The 19,212-nt window shown below is 37.1% G+C and overlaps 1 protein-coding gene across 1 annotated transcript in view; it reads left to right on the forward strand.

The window, feature by feature from the left end:
- COL9A1 (collagen type IX alpha 1 chain) overlaps nt 1-19,212 on the forward strand; it is a 65,451-nt gene that overhangs the window by 33,215 nt on the left and 13,024 nt on the right. Inside the window, exons 19-30 of the mRNA XM_032184945.1 lie at nt 160-213; nt 2,164-2,217; nt 3,643-3,696; nt 5,732-5,785; nt 5,959-6,012; nt 6,119-6,172; nt 6,406-6,459; nt 7,532-7,576; nt 8,367-8,420; nt 8,524-8,577; nt 16,071-16,124; nt 16,882-16,953. Coding sequence (XP_032040836.1) covers nt 160-213; nt 2,164-2,217; nt 3,643-3,696; nt 5,732-5,785; nt 5,959-6,012; nt 6,119-6,172; nt 6,406-6,459; nt 7,532-7,576; nt 8,367-8,420; nt 8,524-8,577; nt 16,071-16,124; nt 16,882-16,953 — 657 coding nt within the window. The remainder of the gene's footprint in view (nt 1-159; nt 214-2,163; nt 2,218-3,642; nt 3,697-5,731; nt 5,786-5,958; nt 6,013-6,118; nt 6,173-6,405; nt 6,460-7,531; nt 7,577-8,366; nt 8,421-8,523; nt 8,578-16,070; nt 16,125-16,881; nt 16,954-19,212) is intronic.

Raw genomic sequence — 19,212 nt, forward strand, 5'->3', positions numbered from 1 at the left:
AATCTGTCATTGTTCTGAGTAACTAGTCTGACTTCATCTGGATTTTCTTCAGTCAGGGTTTGTTGACAGAGAGCAGTAATTAATAAATGTATTGGCTGTGATGAGAGGGCATATCCATGGTACTGATAAGCTACAAATGCACTCCTTTTGCTTTCTCAGGGTGAAGAAGGGGATCAAGGACCCGTTGGTGAAGTTGGAGCTCAAGGCCCACCAGTAAAGTATTTCCTCTTAAATAGTGTTTACTATTTTTACTACAAGCACATTGGCTTCATTATGTTGCCTATTACCTATTTCTTCTTATTGTAAGAGATATTATAAAAGCTCCACACACGTTTCTTTTTATTCTGCCATATTGGTTAAAAGTGAGAGTAGACTTATCTGTAAAAAACAAACAAATGAACAAAAAAAACCTCAACCAACCAACCAAAACCATTGTTGCATGGCTTATTTTTAAAGTATTTCATGTCATATGTTTTGTAATGTTTGGACTGTGCAAATAGTTTTTTTTTTTTTTTATCAGTTTTTTGCTTTTCCTGTCTTTCCATAATTTCAGCCTTGCAAAACTAGTGTTTTTGTTTAAAATATTTAACTGAGAAATTCAGACTTTGCTAAGACTTGGGGATGGAGTGTATGCTATGGAAGAACAGATGTTTTCAGGTTTCTGCCTTTTTGCATGTCAGGGAAGTAGCCTTCAATCATACCTATGATTTTGGAATTATTTTATTGTACTTCTCCTGGCTTGTTTGTTCTGACACATACCTTCTCAGCTTGTGTCCTCATGAGGACCTATTACTAGGGTTCAGCATAGGCAATATGTAACAGAAGTAAGGGGGTCATTCTAAGTAAGAGCAAAAGATGTGGAGCTCAGGCATAACACATTTAATTTATATAGTTTATTTTCTGATGGATTCTTATACTTTCTTCCTAGGTGTGGAATTATTTCTCTAGTTCCACTGATATCTAGATGTGACATTTTGTGGGAGCTTACCTTGATGCTCATGACATCCAAATCCTAAATAACTGAATTCTCTATAAACATAAAACAACAAAAAACTGCATTAGGACTAGAGAAGGATGAAATAATCCTTCTTATGTCTGATGCTGAAAAAAGTATCCCTGGGGCCTTGGTGCAGAGAAGGCACTTGCCTAAGACGCTTATTCTGCTTTCTGAAGGGCCTATGGGGACCAAACTCAGTTGAAGGTTCTTGTATCGCTGCAATAACAGGGATATAAAACACTTAGAGAATGACTTTCTTTCCATTTCACTTTACTGCTTAATATCAACTGGTTAGTTGATGACCTTACAAACAAGCTTTAAAATCATTGTTTCCTCTTAAAATGTGAGATTCTTAATATGAAGAAGGTGATGTCAGATAGATACCCTATAGAAAAGAGGATAGACCACACCTTAGAGAGGCAGGTTGAGAAGCTGTTGACAGAGCTCTCTTCATATAATTTCCTGCATGTTTCTTACATAAAAGAATGTAAGGCTCTGATGCACAGAAAGAATTGGGAATCTGGTCTCCACAGCAGCACCTACCATCTACCACTTTCACATGATGGATAAGACTTACATAAGATAACACCTCTCCCACAAATGAAACTAACTTTCCCACCTGACTGTATTTTGAAGAGAAGAGGTAATAGTTATGATGCATCTTGGGCACTACAATGTCTATGCAGTCTAGTCTCTGGTGGGCATATAAGATGAGCACTTATATTTTTAAAAATATTGCCCAATTTTGTCTACTGCTGTTGTTCTGTAAAGTCTGCTGGTGCATTTCTCTGCATCTGTCCTATATCTCACTTCAGACAACTCAGCTCTTTTGCAAACCTGGTCTTCATGTATTCCTCTTACAAAGACCGCAGAACTGTGCTTCAGCTCTTTGGTAATTTCAGTTGTTAAAGCATATTTGTGGTTGTAGCATTCAGCCTGATTGTTTACTTAGTCTTTTAAAAAGTCTTAAATTAGTGAAATGTCAAATTACCATATAAATTAAATATTCAAATACAGAAACAGATGGATTTTTCCTTTTGTACTAAGAAAGTAGTAAAATAAACATAAAGAAAGCAAGTAGGACTGCAAGGAGTCTTCCGTTTGAAAACTAGGACAGTTCTGATTAAAAGATTTAATAATGATTTGAATATATTTTTCATTTTCAGGGCATTCTAGGTATCAGAGGTATAACTGGTATAATGGGACCTAAAGGTACCAAAGTGAGTATTAACTTTTCATAAAATAGACTGGATACAAAAACGTACACCCCTGAATATTTTTAACCTTACTTAAATTTCTCCTTTTTGCTTTTTTTTTTTTTTTTTTTTTTTTCTTTTTCTGCATGTTCTTTCTCCTGCCACCTGTTTTTCCATTGCTACTATACTTTTGCATAAGAAGAAACACACCATGGTCTTTCTGATAAATGAAGTACACATACTCTTCACACATACTCACCATTCCCTCTAATCCTTGGATTTATAGTGGTTTGGCATGTGTGCAAGTACGTAGCTGGAAAGATTGCAAGTTATAGCAGCTGTAAACTATAACATTTTAATTAAAGCTAACATTTATTACGTAGTCCTTCCTGTGATTTGCATCTCGCTGAAGGCTTTTCCTTCCCTTGTCCCAGTTTTTGTCAGTATTTTTTATTGAGAATTTGTTCCCCCTCCATTCTCTCTCTCTCTCTCTTGGATCTTTGGTGTCTTAAATTGCTGCCAGTGGGATTCATGTTTATATGGGCTTTGACTTTGCTGGGTCATTTTCCTGTTGTTCATCAAACTGTTAATTCTAAACTGACTATTACATTTCTGCTCTTATGATCTTGCTAACTCTGAATGGTCAAAATGTCTGGAAGGAAAAATACGTAGCAATCGTGTCATTGTCTCCTTCTCCAGAAATGAAGTCACAGAAACTTTATTCTGAGACCTGCTATTTTCAGAAACAATAGCAAATTTGTCCTGATTATGAATCTTCTCATTGGTGATCGTTTCTAACCTCGCAGTCATGTTTACTGAACTATTACTGGCTTACTTTGCTTAAATTTTTGTGCTGGTTTATCTATTTGAAATACTTACTGTATCTGTTTACAAGGAGTTTCTTGTTCTCTGTAAATCCTTCTGAAAACTTTTTTTTTCTCTCAACTAAAAATGATTGAGTAGCAATTCTACCGTGTGCTTGAAACATGTTATACATGTAAAATAGCTGTAGTGCAGTTTACAAGTTCTATTCACATTTTGGTAGTATTCTAGTATGTGGTGATGGAAATAGTATTGTTAAGGACAGCACAGACATTTTCTGAAGTCATGTGAAAATGTCTACCTGCTTTCTCTCTCATTTTTTTAGAGAACAAATTGGTAGATGAATGACATTTTTCCATAGTTAATAACATAGTTTTTGTAACTTCACAAAACAAAACAAAGATATATTAAAAGAATCTTTACTAAAATTCCTTTTTTAAAAAAATATTTTATTTTACTATTCTGTTATAATGTAGTGCTATAAAAATAAACAAACAAAACAAACAAACAAAAAACCTACCCTCTGCTGCAGAGAAGCTGCAGCTCCCAGCAAGCTAGGAGGGAGCATAGCTTGTTAGTGTCTCAGTGCTTCATTTTAATGTTTTATGTTATCGGCTTGTTTTGTAGGGAGCTCGTGGCCTTGATGGAGAGCCTGGCCCCCAGGGTCTTCCTGGAGCACCTGTAAGTAGAATGTGTGTTAGAAAAACACTTCCCAGGGTCTACCCAGTTAGACGCTCGACCTGAAACTTTGTGGCTGTAAATCAGAAAAGCTTCTGATTAATCCAATTAAACTGGTTCCTTACAGGTGAATAAATGTCATCACAATGACACCATGTCCAAAATCACTTACTGTCCCAAAGGAATTATTGTGCAGTTGAACTCTTTTTAGCCTTTCAGTATTGTAACCTCTTTATTCTGAGTGCTACTGTGCATTAGGGTGGCCTGGAATTCTTCAGCTACTTTTCTTTTTCTTCTAGAAAATAATACGTTCATTAGAACAAAACCTGTATAGATAATTTGTGTGCTTCCCTTCTCTCCCCGCTCCAATCTGGCTGGAATTTATGTTTGGGATAGCCAATAAATTCATGGGTTAAAGAAGTGAATGCAACAATCTTTGCTTATTCAGTCCTGGATTTCTAGGGGATGGCTTGGCTTTAGCTGTGTTTTTAAAATATGTTTGTCAGCTGGAGTTTCAAGAAACTGCATTTTTTAATATAATATAAGCTTAAGATGTTTTGCTTTAACTGAGTGTGAATGTACAGGTAGACTAAAAGATACTAAGCTTCCTGTTCTGTCTCCTAATACACTGTCCAAATTATCACATGCTGGGAGTTACTAGGGACATGCTACAATGCTGTTTGGTTCAGTTAAGGCTAAGTCTTCTCCTGATGCACACAACACCTTTCATTTTCAGTTTGTATTACTGGGAAGAATATTTGAGAGATATTAGGTATTGTTGTAATTACTGTTATTAGTGAAATTGTTGCTGTACATCAACAATTTCACATCAACAACAATTGTACTTCAATATTTGTTTTGAGCAGCTGATTCTTCAGACTGCCCCTACGAACTGAAAGTTAATGTGGATCCTTTTTGTAATGCAACAGAAAATTAGCATTCCCATAACTCTGAAGTTTTTCCTCCTCAGCAAACATTCCATCAAAACAGGTCTGTTTTGTCCTTTCCATAGGTAACCATATGAATATATGCTCTAGTGTGTGAGAGGAACCAGCAGTGCTTTTGGCAGTTCTAGGGAAGAAGGTAGTGCAGGTCAGGTGTATACTTTTCTGCCCTTCAGTTTTCGATCCTGTGGGAATCAGGGACTAGACTCTAAAATCCCAAACTAAACTCTAAGTTTACATCCAACGTCAGTGTGAATTAAGTATTTTTATTAATAAATACACTACAGGAAAATACATTACAGTCAACTCCTTAGATGAAGTTTGTTTTGTAATATGAAAAGAGCAAAAGAAATGTACTCATTGAAATGTACTCATGTACATTTCATGTATGTATGTACATGTACTCATGAAATGTACTCATAAAGAAATGTACTCATGTTATTTTGAAGAGCTCAGAGCAAACTATTCACCCCAGTTGTGATTCTGATAGTCACAGATTTTTATTAATTCTCTGTGCATGTTCTATGTGCAGGGCACTGCAAGTCCTCAGTGCTGCAGGTAACACTGATTGTCTGCAAGTTTTCATGGCCCTTGTGTGAGACAGGTTCAGGACCCTCCTGAGAAGGATCCTGCAGCCAACTTGTCAGTCAAGTGCCTTTGATCCCAAAGGTGCTGATGCTACTGGTGGCCATTATATACACTGTGCTATGGCAGGCAGACTACGTGGCAGTAGATGCAGAAGGCAAGTGTGGGCTCTTTTTTTTTTAACCTGTGCCTGAATGAAAACTTGAGTGTAATAGCAAGGGCACAAAGCAAATTCAGTCTCAGAAACAGTCGTTCACACATAAAAGATGCTGTAGGTAAAGCCTACTGAAGGGATGAGGGATCTTTGTGCAGCTTCCAAAGCCCAGATAAACCCTGAATTTGGATAGATACGGGACCAAAGAGGCCATAAAAATTCTAAGCACTAGAATGAATTGTACTGTTGTTGATTTACTAAAGGTCTTATCGTAGAAATACGAGTAAGGTTACTCCGGTCTTACTGCTGAAAGAATCTTGTATATATTTTTTGTTGTTGTTTTTTTGTTTTGTAGGGGGATCAAGGACAGAGAGGTCCACTGGGAGAAGCAGGTCCAAAGGGCGAAAGGGTAAGCACAAATTTCAAATCATGTTTGCTTGCAAACATTGACAGTACCAATTACACTGTATATTTACATGCTGTAAGTAAACACACTAATCCATATCTGACGCATGGATTGATGTTTTTTGCATCTGTTATTTCAATGTGTTTATTTTCATTTCTTAATTTTATGATTGTTAGGGTCCTCAAGGAACAAGAGGAATAAATGGTCTCCCTGGGCCTAAAGGAGAGTCTGTATGTATGCGTTATTTGTTCATTTGCTTTGGCATTATGCTGGTTTATATAGCAGAGTGCTTCGAGAAATATCTCCAACATTTATTATTTTTTTTTTTCTTTCAAGGGCTTACCAGGAGTTGATGGCCGGGAAGGTATCCCTGGAATGCCTGGAGCAAAGGTAAGGCACAGCTGGCATGCTTTTAATTTATGTAGCTTTGGTAATGCCCTAGATTTATTCACTCATTTGGGGCTTTTCATTGTGCTGCTGCCCATGGCTTTATGCACATTACTAGGGTAATTAAATGAACTTTCCCATCCTCCAGTTGCAAAAGTACTTCATCTCTGTGTTCCAGAATTAAAGTTTTCCTTTATGTTTGACTTGCATAAATTACAAATTAAGATGTTTTTCAGGGTGAACCAGGAAAACCCGGTGCTCCTGGTGATGCAGGGCCTCAAGGACTGCCAGTAAGTATCTGGTGTTCTTCCTTTGAAAGCTAGGTTCAGTTCAAACCATAGAAAGGCCAGATACAGGCTAGTTTGGCACTGATGCTGGAGTGAAAAGTGAAAAACTAACCAAAATGCCAAGGAATAGCAAATCTAGTGCAAGGGGAAATTCTGTTGTATGTATGCAAAATTGCTTTGCACAAAAGTTTGAATCTCCTTGTGTTACTCCAGTGAGGAATTCAGTCTGTGGCCAGTGTGCAATTCTCTCATGGTTTCTCATACCTGAAACCCTGTGGATATTGTGGTGTGACCCCACAGTTAGAACTGGTTGTTAGTGACAGGGGAACACAGGTTCCCAGGGTGACCTGGAAGAGCCAACCTGCTGGTCTAGCAAGGCCTAGAAGAACAAACATCTCCTTTTGATATTCTGCTGGCCCAGAACTTCTAGAATACATCACACGTCTTTTTTTTGTTGTTGTTGTTTTGTTTGTTTTTCTTCTCCTGAAAAACTGTTTTCCATTGTACATCCCTGTAGTGTGGTTATAGGGAATCAATAGTGGGTTTTCAACCATTTTTGAAGGTACTCTTCTTATGGTAACTCATCATGTTTGAAAGCTATGCCAGTTGTCAAAAGCTAGGTAGAAACTTCTTTGAAACACTAAGCTATAGGAGTAATTGCTGTATTAAAACAGAATTGGAAGTAGATTTGTAATATGAAGGGAGCTCTTAGGCTTGGAAGAAAATTTGGTAAAAGCATACTTGCTGTAGGCTGTTGCATACAAGTGAGGAGAGGATGAAATGTATACAAACTTTATCTGTTAAACTCTGCCTCCAGTATTGGGACACTGAGGCAAGGATCTATTTCTAGTCTAAGCCTGAAAAAGGCATGACTCCTTCTATTTCTGCCAATTATAAAGGAGAAATAATACTCTCTATTACTTTATAAGAAGAATTCAAGGTTGGCCTATTGGATAAAAGTGCTTCAATACAAAGTAGAAGGACCTGAAGTACTTTACTGTGAGAAAGAGATAATTTAACGCTGTTTCCAATCCTCTTAACATCAAATAAACACTGAACATGCTATTTCCTTTAGGGTTTGCCAGGTTCTCCAGGTGTGAAAGGCATTCCTGGTCCAAAGGTAAATCATCTTGAGTATTTGCTTTCTTATAAAACTGTATTTGTGCTTATCAAGTTCTAAAGTATTCAGTGAAATTGTATTAAATTTCCATTGTTATAAGTGACAAGTCTTTGGCTGAAAGCGCCAAATATATTCTTTCATCAACTGTAGTTGTGTGCTTTTTAGTGATTCTTCTACTGTACGATCTGTCTGTGGTGATTCTAGGTGCTAAACAGTACCTAAAAAGACCATTTCCTTTTGAATCTATGGAAGTGATTGCTACAGAATGCATGTGACACGGGTACCTCAAAACAGTTTGAAATGAGGAATCTCTTAAGAATATTCACAGTTGCAATAAGTTTATAGAATCAGGGAGATTGTTTTCTCTATGTATCAACAAATTGCAGCACCATTTCCAATTTTGCTTTAAAAAATCATATGACTGAGACTGTGGAATGTGTCATGCCAAAAATAAATAGTTTTCTTTTTCAATTACTTAAGACTGACCAAGACTAAGACCCGAATTTCAACTGAAATTACATGGGTTGATATTACCCATTTGTGAGTTGAGAGCAGTAACCAAGTCTATTTGGTCTTTGTCAGTACATACACGACAAAGCAACTGAAATCTGACTTTTGAAAAATTACATGGAAGGAACTAGGTAAAAGTTGAACTAAAACCAAAATAAAGGTGAAAGTTAAAAATGAGTAAAGACTGATTTTTAGACCTTACTGATTTTCTTATTTCTTATTTTATAATGGAACAGTAAACCATTGGCCTGGCTGATATTTTTCATTTTTTGTCCAACAGGGTAATAGAGGTCCCCCTGGGGTACCAGGTTTGATGGGAAATTCTGGTAAACCGGTAAGATCATTAATCTTATTCAAAACATAGAAAAATGAAATGTTTTGCATTGTGTGAGGAATCACTTTTCGAATTTGTTGCATCATTCCTATTCCGAAAACAGGGTGAACAGGGGCCAGAGGGAGAAGCAGGTCCAACAGGACCCCGGGGACCACCAGTAAGTATTGAATACCTTTCTAAATGACTATTTACCACTGCAGTGTCTCAAGTTACTGTTGCTGCAGCTAACTGTCAGGTACAAATATTATTAAGTGCAAATGCTAATTCTTAAGGTTAATACTAAGTCTTTCACTCTACCTGTACCAGGTGGCTGTGCATCATCCTGCAGAGAAATCCAGAAACACAAGTCCTGTGACTGTTTTTGGCTTTGGTGATAGAATAAATTCTAAACCTTTGTCTACATTCTTCTGGTCTTTGTTTTTAAATAGGCTGAGTAAAAGCCCAAACAGTAGTGTTGTTTTTTTTTTTGACAGTATCTATTTCTAGTGCAAGTAACGTGAAGGCAGGGTATGGAGGAAAGGTCCATAGGCCTGTCCTGCCTAGTAAAGAAAATGACTAGAGACTTTTCTTTGGCCCCCTTGGTCAAGTGGCTTGGCATGGTTTGTCTTCATACTGCTGTAATCTCTTAACACCCACCCCCTGGTATCCAAGAGCAGGCTGAACACTCTCAAGTTGCATGTTGGAAATGGTCCCTTTCCTGTGTTCCCAAAACTGTTCCTGGGCATTGTCTAGGACAGTGCCAGGTGACCTGAGCTATAACGGTGCTGACCATGGATGATGGTGTGCTGCTGGGGCCTCTGCCTTGGCCCTTTCTGTTTTGCATCGTGAATGCAGCTTTACTGATGTGAATTACAGCATTTATCTCTACTTAGAAACACTGATGTTTTACTGGCATGGGATAAAGTTACATGAGGTCTATCTAACTTCCCTTTGCTCTTAATCCTTCTGTGGGGGATAAAAGGATCAGTGATTCGAAGAAAACTTTCATATACCAAAATTCAATCTGACTGCATTGACAAAGCTCACGAGGCTCAAGGATCTATAAGAAATTGCTTTTGCAAGCTTCTCTCTTGCCATTGGTACCACAGGGATACTTTCCTGGAATCTGCTGAGCTTCTGCTATTGTACATAAGTGATTTACCCATGCATTTGTAGGGATATCCTCATACAGGGCTTAGGGATTTATTGATAGGGATATATCTGTAAGGGTATTTCATGGCTCAGGGATGTGTTCTCTAAATTAACTCTTTTGTGTCTAAACATGCAGCAGTCACCAGCCAAATATCAGCCTTACTTTTCTGCTGTTTTCTTCTGTGGTCTGCATTATTGTGTGCTAGATGCATTAATTCATGAGATCACGTGTGCTGTAGATTAAATCTTTGCATGAGCGCTGTGCCCACAGCTGCCTATAAGTGATACAAAAAGGAAGTTATAGGGGCATATGTTCACTAGGGCAGAATACAGCACTTTCAGCTTCCCATACCCCCAACCTGAAAAAAAGTTAATTTTGTTGTTTGTGTTTAGAAGTGTTGGGTGTATAATAAGGTTTTTTAGCTCTGTTCTTCTGTTGATATTTTGTATACCTGTAACAGGAGTAAGAATTATAACTGAATCAGACCAAAGTAATTGTCCACTCCAATAATGCAAGGTAATCTGCTAAACTATGCTTTTAATCCTCTCAATCTGAGCATGAATTTACAAAATCAGCAGTCCATACAAACGGGAGCTGACACACAAGGTTAATTATTAGTAACCCCGATTAAATACAGTGATTTTTCTGTTTATCACTCCAGAGACCATTACATTTGTACCTGTCATTACAAAATGCACTTATTTAGGAAAAATGAACATAGAACAAAAGCATGGAAAGAAAAACTTGTAGCCAATGCAAAATGGAGAATGAAAATGCATTATTGATAGTAAACTTATGTGCAAAGCCCTAAGCAGTAATCTACTTCTCATCTCTAGTTCCCTGAAAGTTATAAAGAGTCCTGAATATTAACTATGTTTAGCCTCCTCCTGCTGAAGACTACAAGCAGTGTATGGCTGGAAGGGCAAGCTGTTTTTCTTTGGAAACAGGCAAAACATTACTTCTATGCAGAAAATTGGAACGACGAGGATTTTCTGCTCAGTAAAAACACAAGATCGGATTTTTGAACCTCAGTGAGCTCTGGTCCGAGTTGTGTTTGCATTTATTTTCAGTGCAGAATAAAGTGTATTTTCTCTTCCTTCTGCAGTAAGTACTAAGTCTATTTCAGCCTCTGCTCTGGCCTTGTATTTCCAGGAAAAAAATAAAATCTGCCAGTTAAATAATTCCACACCCCATCATTTTCAAACTTAGAAAACTATAAATTTTGGAAATAAGCTTTGAAAAGTCTTTATAATTGCTCTAAAGAGATTTTCTTGTGAATATGTTTCTATTTCTTTCAGGTTTTGAAATTTTCTCACAAACTTTAACATTTACTGATTTCTGATCAATTTTATTGCCAAACACTTTCGAAACCTGAGGATTTTATGGCTGCTGTTTAGGTGTTTTTCTTGTCTTTTTTCTTCATATTTCAGACTTTTTAGCATTCACTTCAGTTCCTTTCTTTCTCCTTTACCCTTTGTACACTTTCACTACTCCTAGTAGAAGACTCTGGCCGAAGTCAAGAGGGGCTGGGCTTCTTCCTCAGAACTGGAAAACATTTTGCAGGAAGAGCTTCAGTCCCTATCTGTATATCCCTATCTACACGGTAGCAACTACATTAGAGATCCACTTCATTTTCTCATGTTACTTACCTGTGTACTTCACTACTGGGGAAAGGCAGGTGGCTGGTAGTTGAGGGCCAGAGCTCTAGAGGAAAGGACCTGACATGAAGGTCTATGGTGGAATAACAAGGCTGACTGCTAAAGTAAACCACAGTCTGGTATCTGTACTAGGGAAAAATACGCCTACGTTTGTGCTATATTAAAATTTTACTTGACTATTCTGATTTAACTACTTGCAAAAGACAACTTATTGAGAGAAAATCTTTATTTCAATCAGTGTGTAGTTTTTTGAGGGGTTACACAATGGAGCACCATTAAACTATAATCAGTGACCCTGTTTGTGGGAGAAATCAAGTTTTCTGTACTGTTTACAAAATGCTGTAGCATCCTCTGGCACAAAACACGTTATTTCAGTGTTATTTTCATTATTAAACAACTGTTGGAATGTAATTGAAGTGTATTGTTAATAAACAGCAGGTCAAAATTTTTTGCAAGTCTGTAAGCATTTACAATTTCACAGGGAAGATATTAAATCACTGAAAAACGGATAGCTAGACTTAATAAAAAATAGGCAAACTCATGTTGGGAGATTCTTATCTCACTTTCAAAAATACAGTTTTAGTCTGCCATTGCTTTTCCTTAGAAAACCTAATTGGCACATGAAAGGAAAAACTTTTAATTTTGTTTCTTTAGTTTAATATTCATCTGTTCAGCAAAACACAAAAGCAACTGGAGCGACATAGAGATTTTGTCTTTCATTTCTAAATCAAACATATTCCCTCTTCCACTCTAATTGTTCTGTCAGTTAACTTTATGTTTCCTTCACATTACAGTAGCCAATCCAAGTAATTACCAAACTCATTTGTGATTTAAATTGTTCTCAGTCAGTTATCCTGGCAGGTGGCCCAAAGGAAGCAAATCTCAAACATCAGTGTGTCATTCCTAATCAGTGGAATTTAGCCATGCTCCCTCAGCTGCTTAGCTACTTTTTTTTTTTTTTTTTTTTTTCATAATGGTTGAGATTTAGTAAGATTTTAATTTCTAATGTTTTTTTTTTTTTTTTTTTTTTTTTCAGAAAATACTGACATCCCCTTTTCTTCCCCCTCCCCATTTTTTGTTCCTTGTTTCTCTTCAACTATTTAACCTCTAAATTGCTACTGTTAGGAAAATATGGTTTAGAAGTGAAGAGACTTTGGACCATTTAAGTATGTTTAACTTAAGTTGAGCACAAAGTTGATGTATATGCAGACCAGCATATGTGTGTTGTTAAAGTATTTAGGATGTGATGCATGTTTTCCTAACATTAGCAATAGAGGTTGCATATGTAGCTGCATAAAATTTGGTACCTTGGCTTACTTTGAGAGGCTTTTGAGTATGAATGACCCTGTATTCAGGTTCAGGCTGGCTGGGCTGACTTATTCTCTGGAGCTGCTTTTATCTCTGTTCATTTTGAAGAGGGAGCTTAGAACATAGCTTGCATTTGATTCTGAAATGTCAGATAACTTAAATGTAGATGAGAATACTATTTTCATCTTCTTAGATTTTTTTTCAACTTAATCATTTTTTGATTATTAAAAGACATTTTCCTTTGTCTTACCTACCCTGAAAAGTATCATCTTACCTTATCAATTATAAGTAAAATCCATTTTTCTATGACATTCTTTTCAGATGACTCAAACTGAAACAATGGGTCATTTTCCAAGTCGGTTTTGGCATAGTGGTATTGGTACAGTGACAGGATGAAACGTCTTCACCTCTAATGTCCTTATATGATATATGTAGGTATTATTGGACATGTTTCGTGTGTATAATTCAGAGGTGTTTCACAAATGGTGGGTCATAATTTACATTTAGGGTATAGCCAGAGGACATACTAGTTTATAGCAGAGCTGAAAGAACAATGCAGGCTTCCATCCTGCCAGATAAGCTGTGTTTCCAGTGACCTAAGCCTTTAGGTGTATGTGACCATGCTTCCTGACCTTCCATGGCTCTGCAGTGTGGTTCATACAGGGCAGTGCTTCCTCCTCGCTGTTGCACTGCATGGGCTGCCCAAACCTGAGTAGTATTTCCAAGCCTCGCCACTGTTGACCCCTATCTTTACAAACTGCATGTTCAGATTCCTGTCTGCTACCTTACTTTCTAACCCTCCACCTCCAACAGCAGCTTCCATTGAATTTTAGACGTGTTATACCTCTGCTGTCAGCAGGTATCCAAATGCTGGCTTTTCATAAAGACCATGTTCTTTAATAGGCAGTAACCTGGGTAAAAAACACCTTTATCATGAAGTTAGTGTACTGATGTGATATTCATTAGAAATTCACACATTTGTGAGATTGAAATTAGCTGTGGATATCCTCATTCTTATTATTGTTCTACTAACAGTGGCATCCTTAACAGGATCAGTTGCTCACAAGGAAATCAATAAACTAGCGAAAGGAACTGTTGTGCCTGTGTGCTTTGTGCCTGTGGGAACCCTACAAAAAATCAAATCCTTTTGAATTTCGGTGGAAATGAAAACCACCCCAGACCACTGAAGGAAGGGCTACCAGAACTTGTAAACTGTGTTGTAATGTATGTGGCATTCAAAGGCTGAATCTAACAGAACTGTGAAAGAGACATTAAATCTGCTTTTAAATGTACCGAGGGGTCCCTTAAATGAAGGGAATGGGGAGAAAGTAGATTCTTCTGATGTGACTCTTGGCATATTTTAAACGTTTACATGAGGACACTTCAAGATGCCTTTTTTTTAATTCATTCTCTGGGAAGGGAACCTAAGGTAAATAGCTGAACATGAATGTTAACCCTGAGCCCTTTCAGTTAAATGTAGTAACTTGGAAGAAACTTTGCAGTCTTAAATTATGCCATGGGCCAGTGGGATTCCTGATTGTTCTTTGGGTTATGGTCTCTTACTCTCTGAAACAACACCTGCAGATCCTGCAGTGATGGCCCTTAATTTGAAGTGATCTCTCCTTACAGCCATAATGCCCATGTTTATAGGAAGCACCATGCTTCTGTGTTGTGGTCTTATATTCTTTTTTATATCACTTTAGAAAAGCATCAATGTTTGAAAAAGTGCCTACAAGGATTTTTTATATTTAAATAAAATGAAAGACTTTATTGAATTCTTTATGACCAGCAGAAACATTGATGTGCTTAAGACATTAATTATGAGTTTAACTCCACGGAAGGAACATTGCTTTTTTTTTTTTTTATATAGCTGCATAGCATTTGGATGTGAATGGTATGACATATACAAGGAGACAAATTTTTAACACTGATTGTAAATTTAATCCTCCTCTTTCCTGCATCAGAAATGAAGTATTCTGGGTCAAAGATGTAGTACTGAATTATGTGATTAAAATACAGATTTACAAAAAGGCTAGTGCATCTTCTGGGTAGCAAAATAAAGGTGATCTGGGGGGCTTTTAAAATTTATTTTAGGTTTAGAACTTATACAAAGACCTTTAAAAGGATAATGACCTTAACACAATAGGATGTTTTGGAAGGAATGAATGGAAAAGTCTTTCTGTGTTTGGTTCTCTGATCTCTCCAGGATACCTAACTATTTCTGGAACTATAGGGCTCAGTCTTTCCAGGCTTGTATGAGAATTCATCACTGCATTTATGACCTGGTGTAAAAGGCATTTAAGTCTGCTCTTTCTTTTTATTGTTCAGTATGTCACAATATTTTCCTTATCACAAAGAAAATACTTATATTTGAACTTATTGATTGTGTACAGTACTAGAATGCTTAGATCTGCTTTTATCCAAAATTTTCTAAGCTATATATAGCAGGGTTTTATATTTAACATCCTAATAACTTTGATTCTTGATATTTTATGATCTTAAATGATGCATCATGCTTTTATAGCAAGTAGTGCACATGTGTTTAGACAACTGAAGTAAGAAAAGTGTCTTGCACAACAGGCTTGTGTTGGGCCAGTGTTTGAATTTATCTGTACAGGTGAGAGTACAAAACTTATTAAACTGTTCTTAATAGTTTTGTTGTAAAAGACAAAATCTTTTTGAGATAGGTACTTTATTTCAAGATTTGCTTAAACTCTTTGAAATTTTGACTCAGTGTCAGGTTTACCCAGAATGTGTTTTCAAATGGCTGCATTAAGAGACGAAGTTATAACACTAATGTGACTGATGATCTGAATGCATTAACATACCTGAAGTGAAGCTAAAAAGACAAAATCCAGTTAAGAGCATATTTATGCTTATCAAGGTTGAATAGGGATTTTAAAATGTCTCTCCTCCTGACAAAAGTCTTGACATATATAGACATGTATTTTTACCTAAATGAATTTGTTAAGCATGACTTCTGCATGCATTTTTCAAATTTGTCCATTGCAATGTGGGATAATGGGCTTTTAAATATTTTAAGATGACACTTGAAGGCTAACAGGAAAAAAGTATGCTCATTGCTCTTTTTTTTTTTTTTTTTTTTTTTTTTTTTTTTTTTTTGTCATGAGCTTGTAAGTCATGCTTAATTGGGTCAAGTGGGAGTCTGGTTAATGAAACTAAGCATAAGCCTAAATCTAAGGGTTAGCCCATTGGGATTGTTGTAGTGAAATAACTGTATTCCTAACAGGTAACTTTCAGGTGCAGGACATGAAGGAGACTTTATTGTGAATAATCACTCATCAGAATTAAATGGTTGAGTCATTTAATGCTAATTAAATATTGTGTGTCATTGTGACCTAAAAATATTTAAATTTCTCGGCATTCTGGTATCTAACTCCTGTGATATTTTTACAGTAATAAACAGAAGTCTTGATTAAAGCCAACTGCTAAGTAATGTAATTCACTAAACATTAAGGAAATAATCATACTTTATTCCCGGTTCACAAGAAACGTTTCAGGAAGTAACAGTGTTCTTCTATTTCCCATAAGGGCAGCAGAGGGGAGACAGGTCCTGCGGGCCCTCCAGGTTTACCAGGGAAACTGGTAAGCAGTTTATTTCCACATTCAGTGCTTATGTGTACTTTCAAGAGCTATGGTAGCATCTGGAACTACACTTAGCCATTCATCTATGTAGGGAACTGAAAATAATGTTGAAATGAGAGATTGTTGAATTTCTTTTTCAGCCCTCTGTGACCGTACTAATATTAGTAAAAGTTGTTTTGAAGTTTCAGGAACTGTGTGACTTTTTCTTCTGCCTAAAAGAAACACTTCTGTGATGTGCAAAGCTGGGTTGCACACCCCTGTGTGGGCTGTGCGTGCATGGGGAACAGGAGCAGTGAAAGACTGGCTTTCTGCTAACAGCTACGTGAAACTAATGAATGGAGCAGATTATGAATGCCACCTTTTACTACTGCTCCAGCAGTATTTACACAGCAACAGTCAGAAGCATAGCTGGGGAGGTTTTGGCTGAAAGAGCCTGCTGTTACAGAGGAATGCACAAATCACAGGCTGCAAGATCTGAGGAAGTATTTTAAGGGAAACAGACTGTAGTCGAGGGACTGAAGGGTGGAAAACCCTGTAAGCCATTTCTCTTGTGCTTGTCAGCAATAAAATTATTGTAAGACACTGTTTAAAGGGATGTATTTTGGATCGGCTCTATTTTGATCAGATAATCACCTTTCATCAAGTTGGGACTGCTCTAGAAATGAGATTCTTACCTATCTGCTTGTCAGGGTATGACCTGCAGCTGATCATTCTAAAACCAACTGGGTAAGTTTACATCTTTAACTTATTTTCACAGGGTCCCCAGGGTGATATTGGACTTCCTGGACTGCCAGGTCCTCCAGGCCTACCTGGTGGTAAGGGTGACAGGGTAAGAAATGCACTCATAATTACAGTCTGCACTTTGACATCACGAATAAATGCAGCAATATGAGCATTGCTTGCAGTTTTTACATGAATTGATTTCTTGTGATTTCTTGTTTTGTATGTAGATCTGTTGGCTGCCATTTGGAGCCCATTAACTACTTGTAGCTCATAAAATATACAGGGAAAGTTACAACATTACTTCAGATTTTTAAATAAGGTTACTGTTGTTAATACATTTTTGTTTTTTGAGTTTGAATCATTTAGGTACTTATCACATTGAAAATCATTGACCCAACCAGATCTGAAATTGTAAGTCAGGCTCTCTGGTCACTACAGAACTATGTGGAACATCAACCCAGTTCTGCACTAGATAGAGTGTCTTTAACAAACATCTTAGGATCTGCTATGGACATACACTGCTTTATGTAGGTATTGAGAAACCTATGTGTACATGCACACTTGCAGGATAGAAGTACCCCACCTAGGATTTTGTTAGGAGGGAAGAATTGGGCCATAGAGACCTCAGGTATCTGCAGAAGATATTCTGCTTTGCTGAATAGATGTCAGTGAAGACTTCATATACATATTTAAAAAAAAATAAAAAATCCTTATCTTCTTTTGCTCACAGGAGGCTAGAGAGGGTGGAATTCACTCACCAAACTTCAGACATCTTTGTTACAGGAATTGTCAGTTCTGCATTGTGTTTCGTCCTTCCTATTTCAAGCATTGCCTTCAGTATGAAATGAATTGCACTTTTGAAGTGTCTGTTGCTTTCCATTCACAATCGAGGAAGCATACGACTGTTAGACATGTGTATTGCTGCTCTAGATGTCTTTTCTTTGAACAGACGAATCCTGCCCCTGGCACCCTATACACCGTATGGTGGCTGAATAGGGCTCACAGTTGCATTTGGCAGTTTTTAAAAGCTGCTCAGGTACTCAAAAACATGTTTGCAAGACAGCCTTTGTTGTCCTTGAAGTATTTCTTCATGTGGATTTTTTTTTAATGCTGAGATCAGAGACATGTTTCTAGTCAAATATAAGCATTGACATAAAGCAGTCTCTTCTTTTTAGATTGGTAACGATTCATAACTTACTCTTCCAGAGGGAGATCGAAGGCACCTAAGGAAGCAAATATGACAGGAACATGGCTAGTATCTGTTGCAGTGCTGACAATCTCCCTCCAAAGATGCCTATTTCTCTCAATTTATCATATAAAGTGGCTTGACCTGCAAGATAAGAAGAGAATGTAGATGGTGTGAACAGCCCCATTCAGATTCTGGCTAGTCAGGAGGTTTCTGTTTGCCTAATGGGCAGATGTTGGTAGTTTTTGTTTGTATCCTCATGTTGGTTTCATGCCCAATGCATATAAAGTCCAAAAAACTCTCCCAGCAGTGATTTCATCCTATGATTGCTTTTTAGCTTCCCTGTTCTGACACAAGTATCAACTGAATCCACTCATATCCTGGATTCATTTTTTAATTCAGTCCCACAGAGACTGGAGTGATTTTTCTGGGTCAGGCTTAACATGGCTGCAGCTCTGCTAATGCATACAGCAAGTCAGAAGCCTGAAGAGCAGTCACATCATGCCACTCTGTCCTTTCTCTACACTGGTTTTCTCACAACCGCATCTGCCTCTGCCTATTATACTAAATAATGCAGCTTCAGGCCAAGACCCAGACCGTGGCACTGGAGCATTATCTGATACAGTTCTTGGGCATGGTTTCTAAGGGATTTTTACAAATAGATAAAGAGTAAGTTAAAAAAATAATAATATATATATTTATATATTAACATCTTACCCTGTTGTCTCCATTGAAATTTTGGAAGACAATGGAAAATGGATTTGGATTGTTTCCGTTGTGATTTTTTTATGGCTGCTGATACAAATATTACAGATCAAGTTTCACAAAAGCAAAAGGTTGTCCAATTCCAACATTATCAGCAGTTTTGTTGCTCAGAAGAAAAGGAAGTGGAGAAAAACAACACAAAACTCATTGTGTTAGATTGGAAATCAAAGTCTTCTTGTTTGAGTAATTGGAAAACCTGAAGGCATGATTTTGAAAATACTTTAGACAAAATAGTTTGTGTTATTTGACAAAGCTTGAATGTTAAATAGGTCTGTGATTTCCACTGCTTAGCTTAGTGGATAATTTAGTATTGGCTCTTCATCCTCATCATAATGAGAACAAATCTAAATTCACAGTTTCTGTGCCTGTGTCTTATAGGAATAAATAGATCTCTGAAATTAGAGAGAAAATACT

This window comes from Aythya fuligula, chromosome 3 (genome assembly GCF_009819795.1).
Source record: "Aythya fuligula isolate bAytFul2 chromosome 3, bAytFul2.pri, whole genome shotgun sequence".
Classification (NCBI taxonomy): domain Eukaryota; kingdom Metazoa; phylum Chordata; class Aves; order Anseriformes; family Anatidae; genus Aythya; species Aythya fuligula.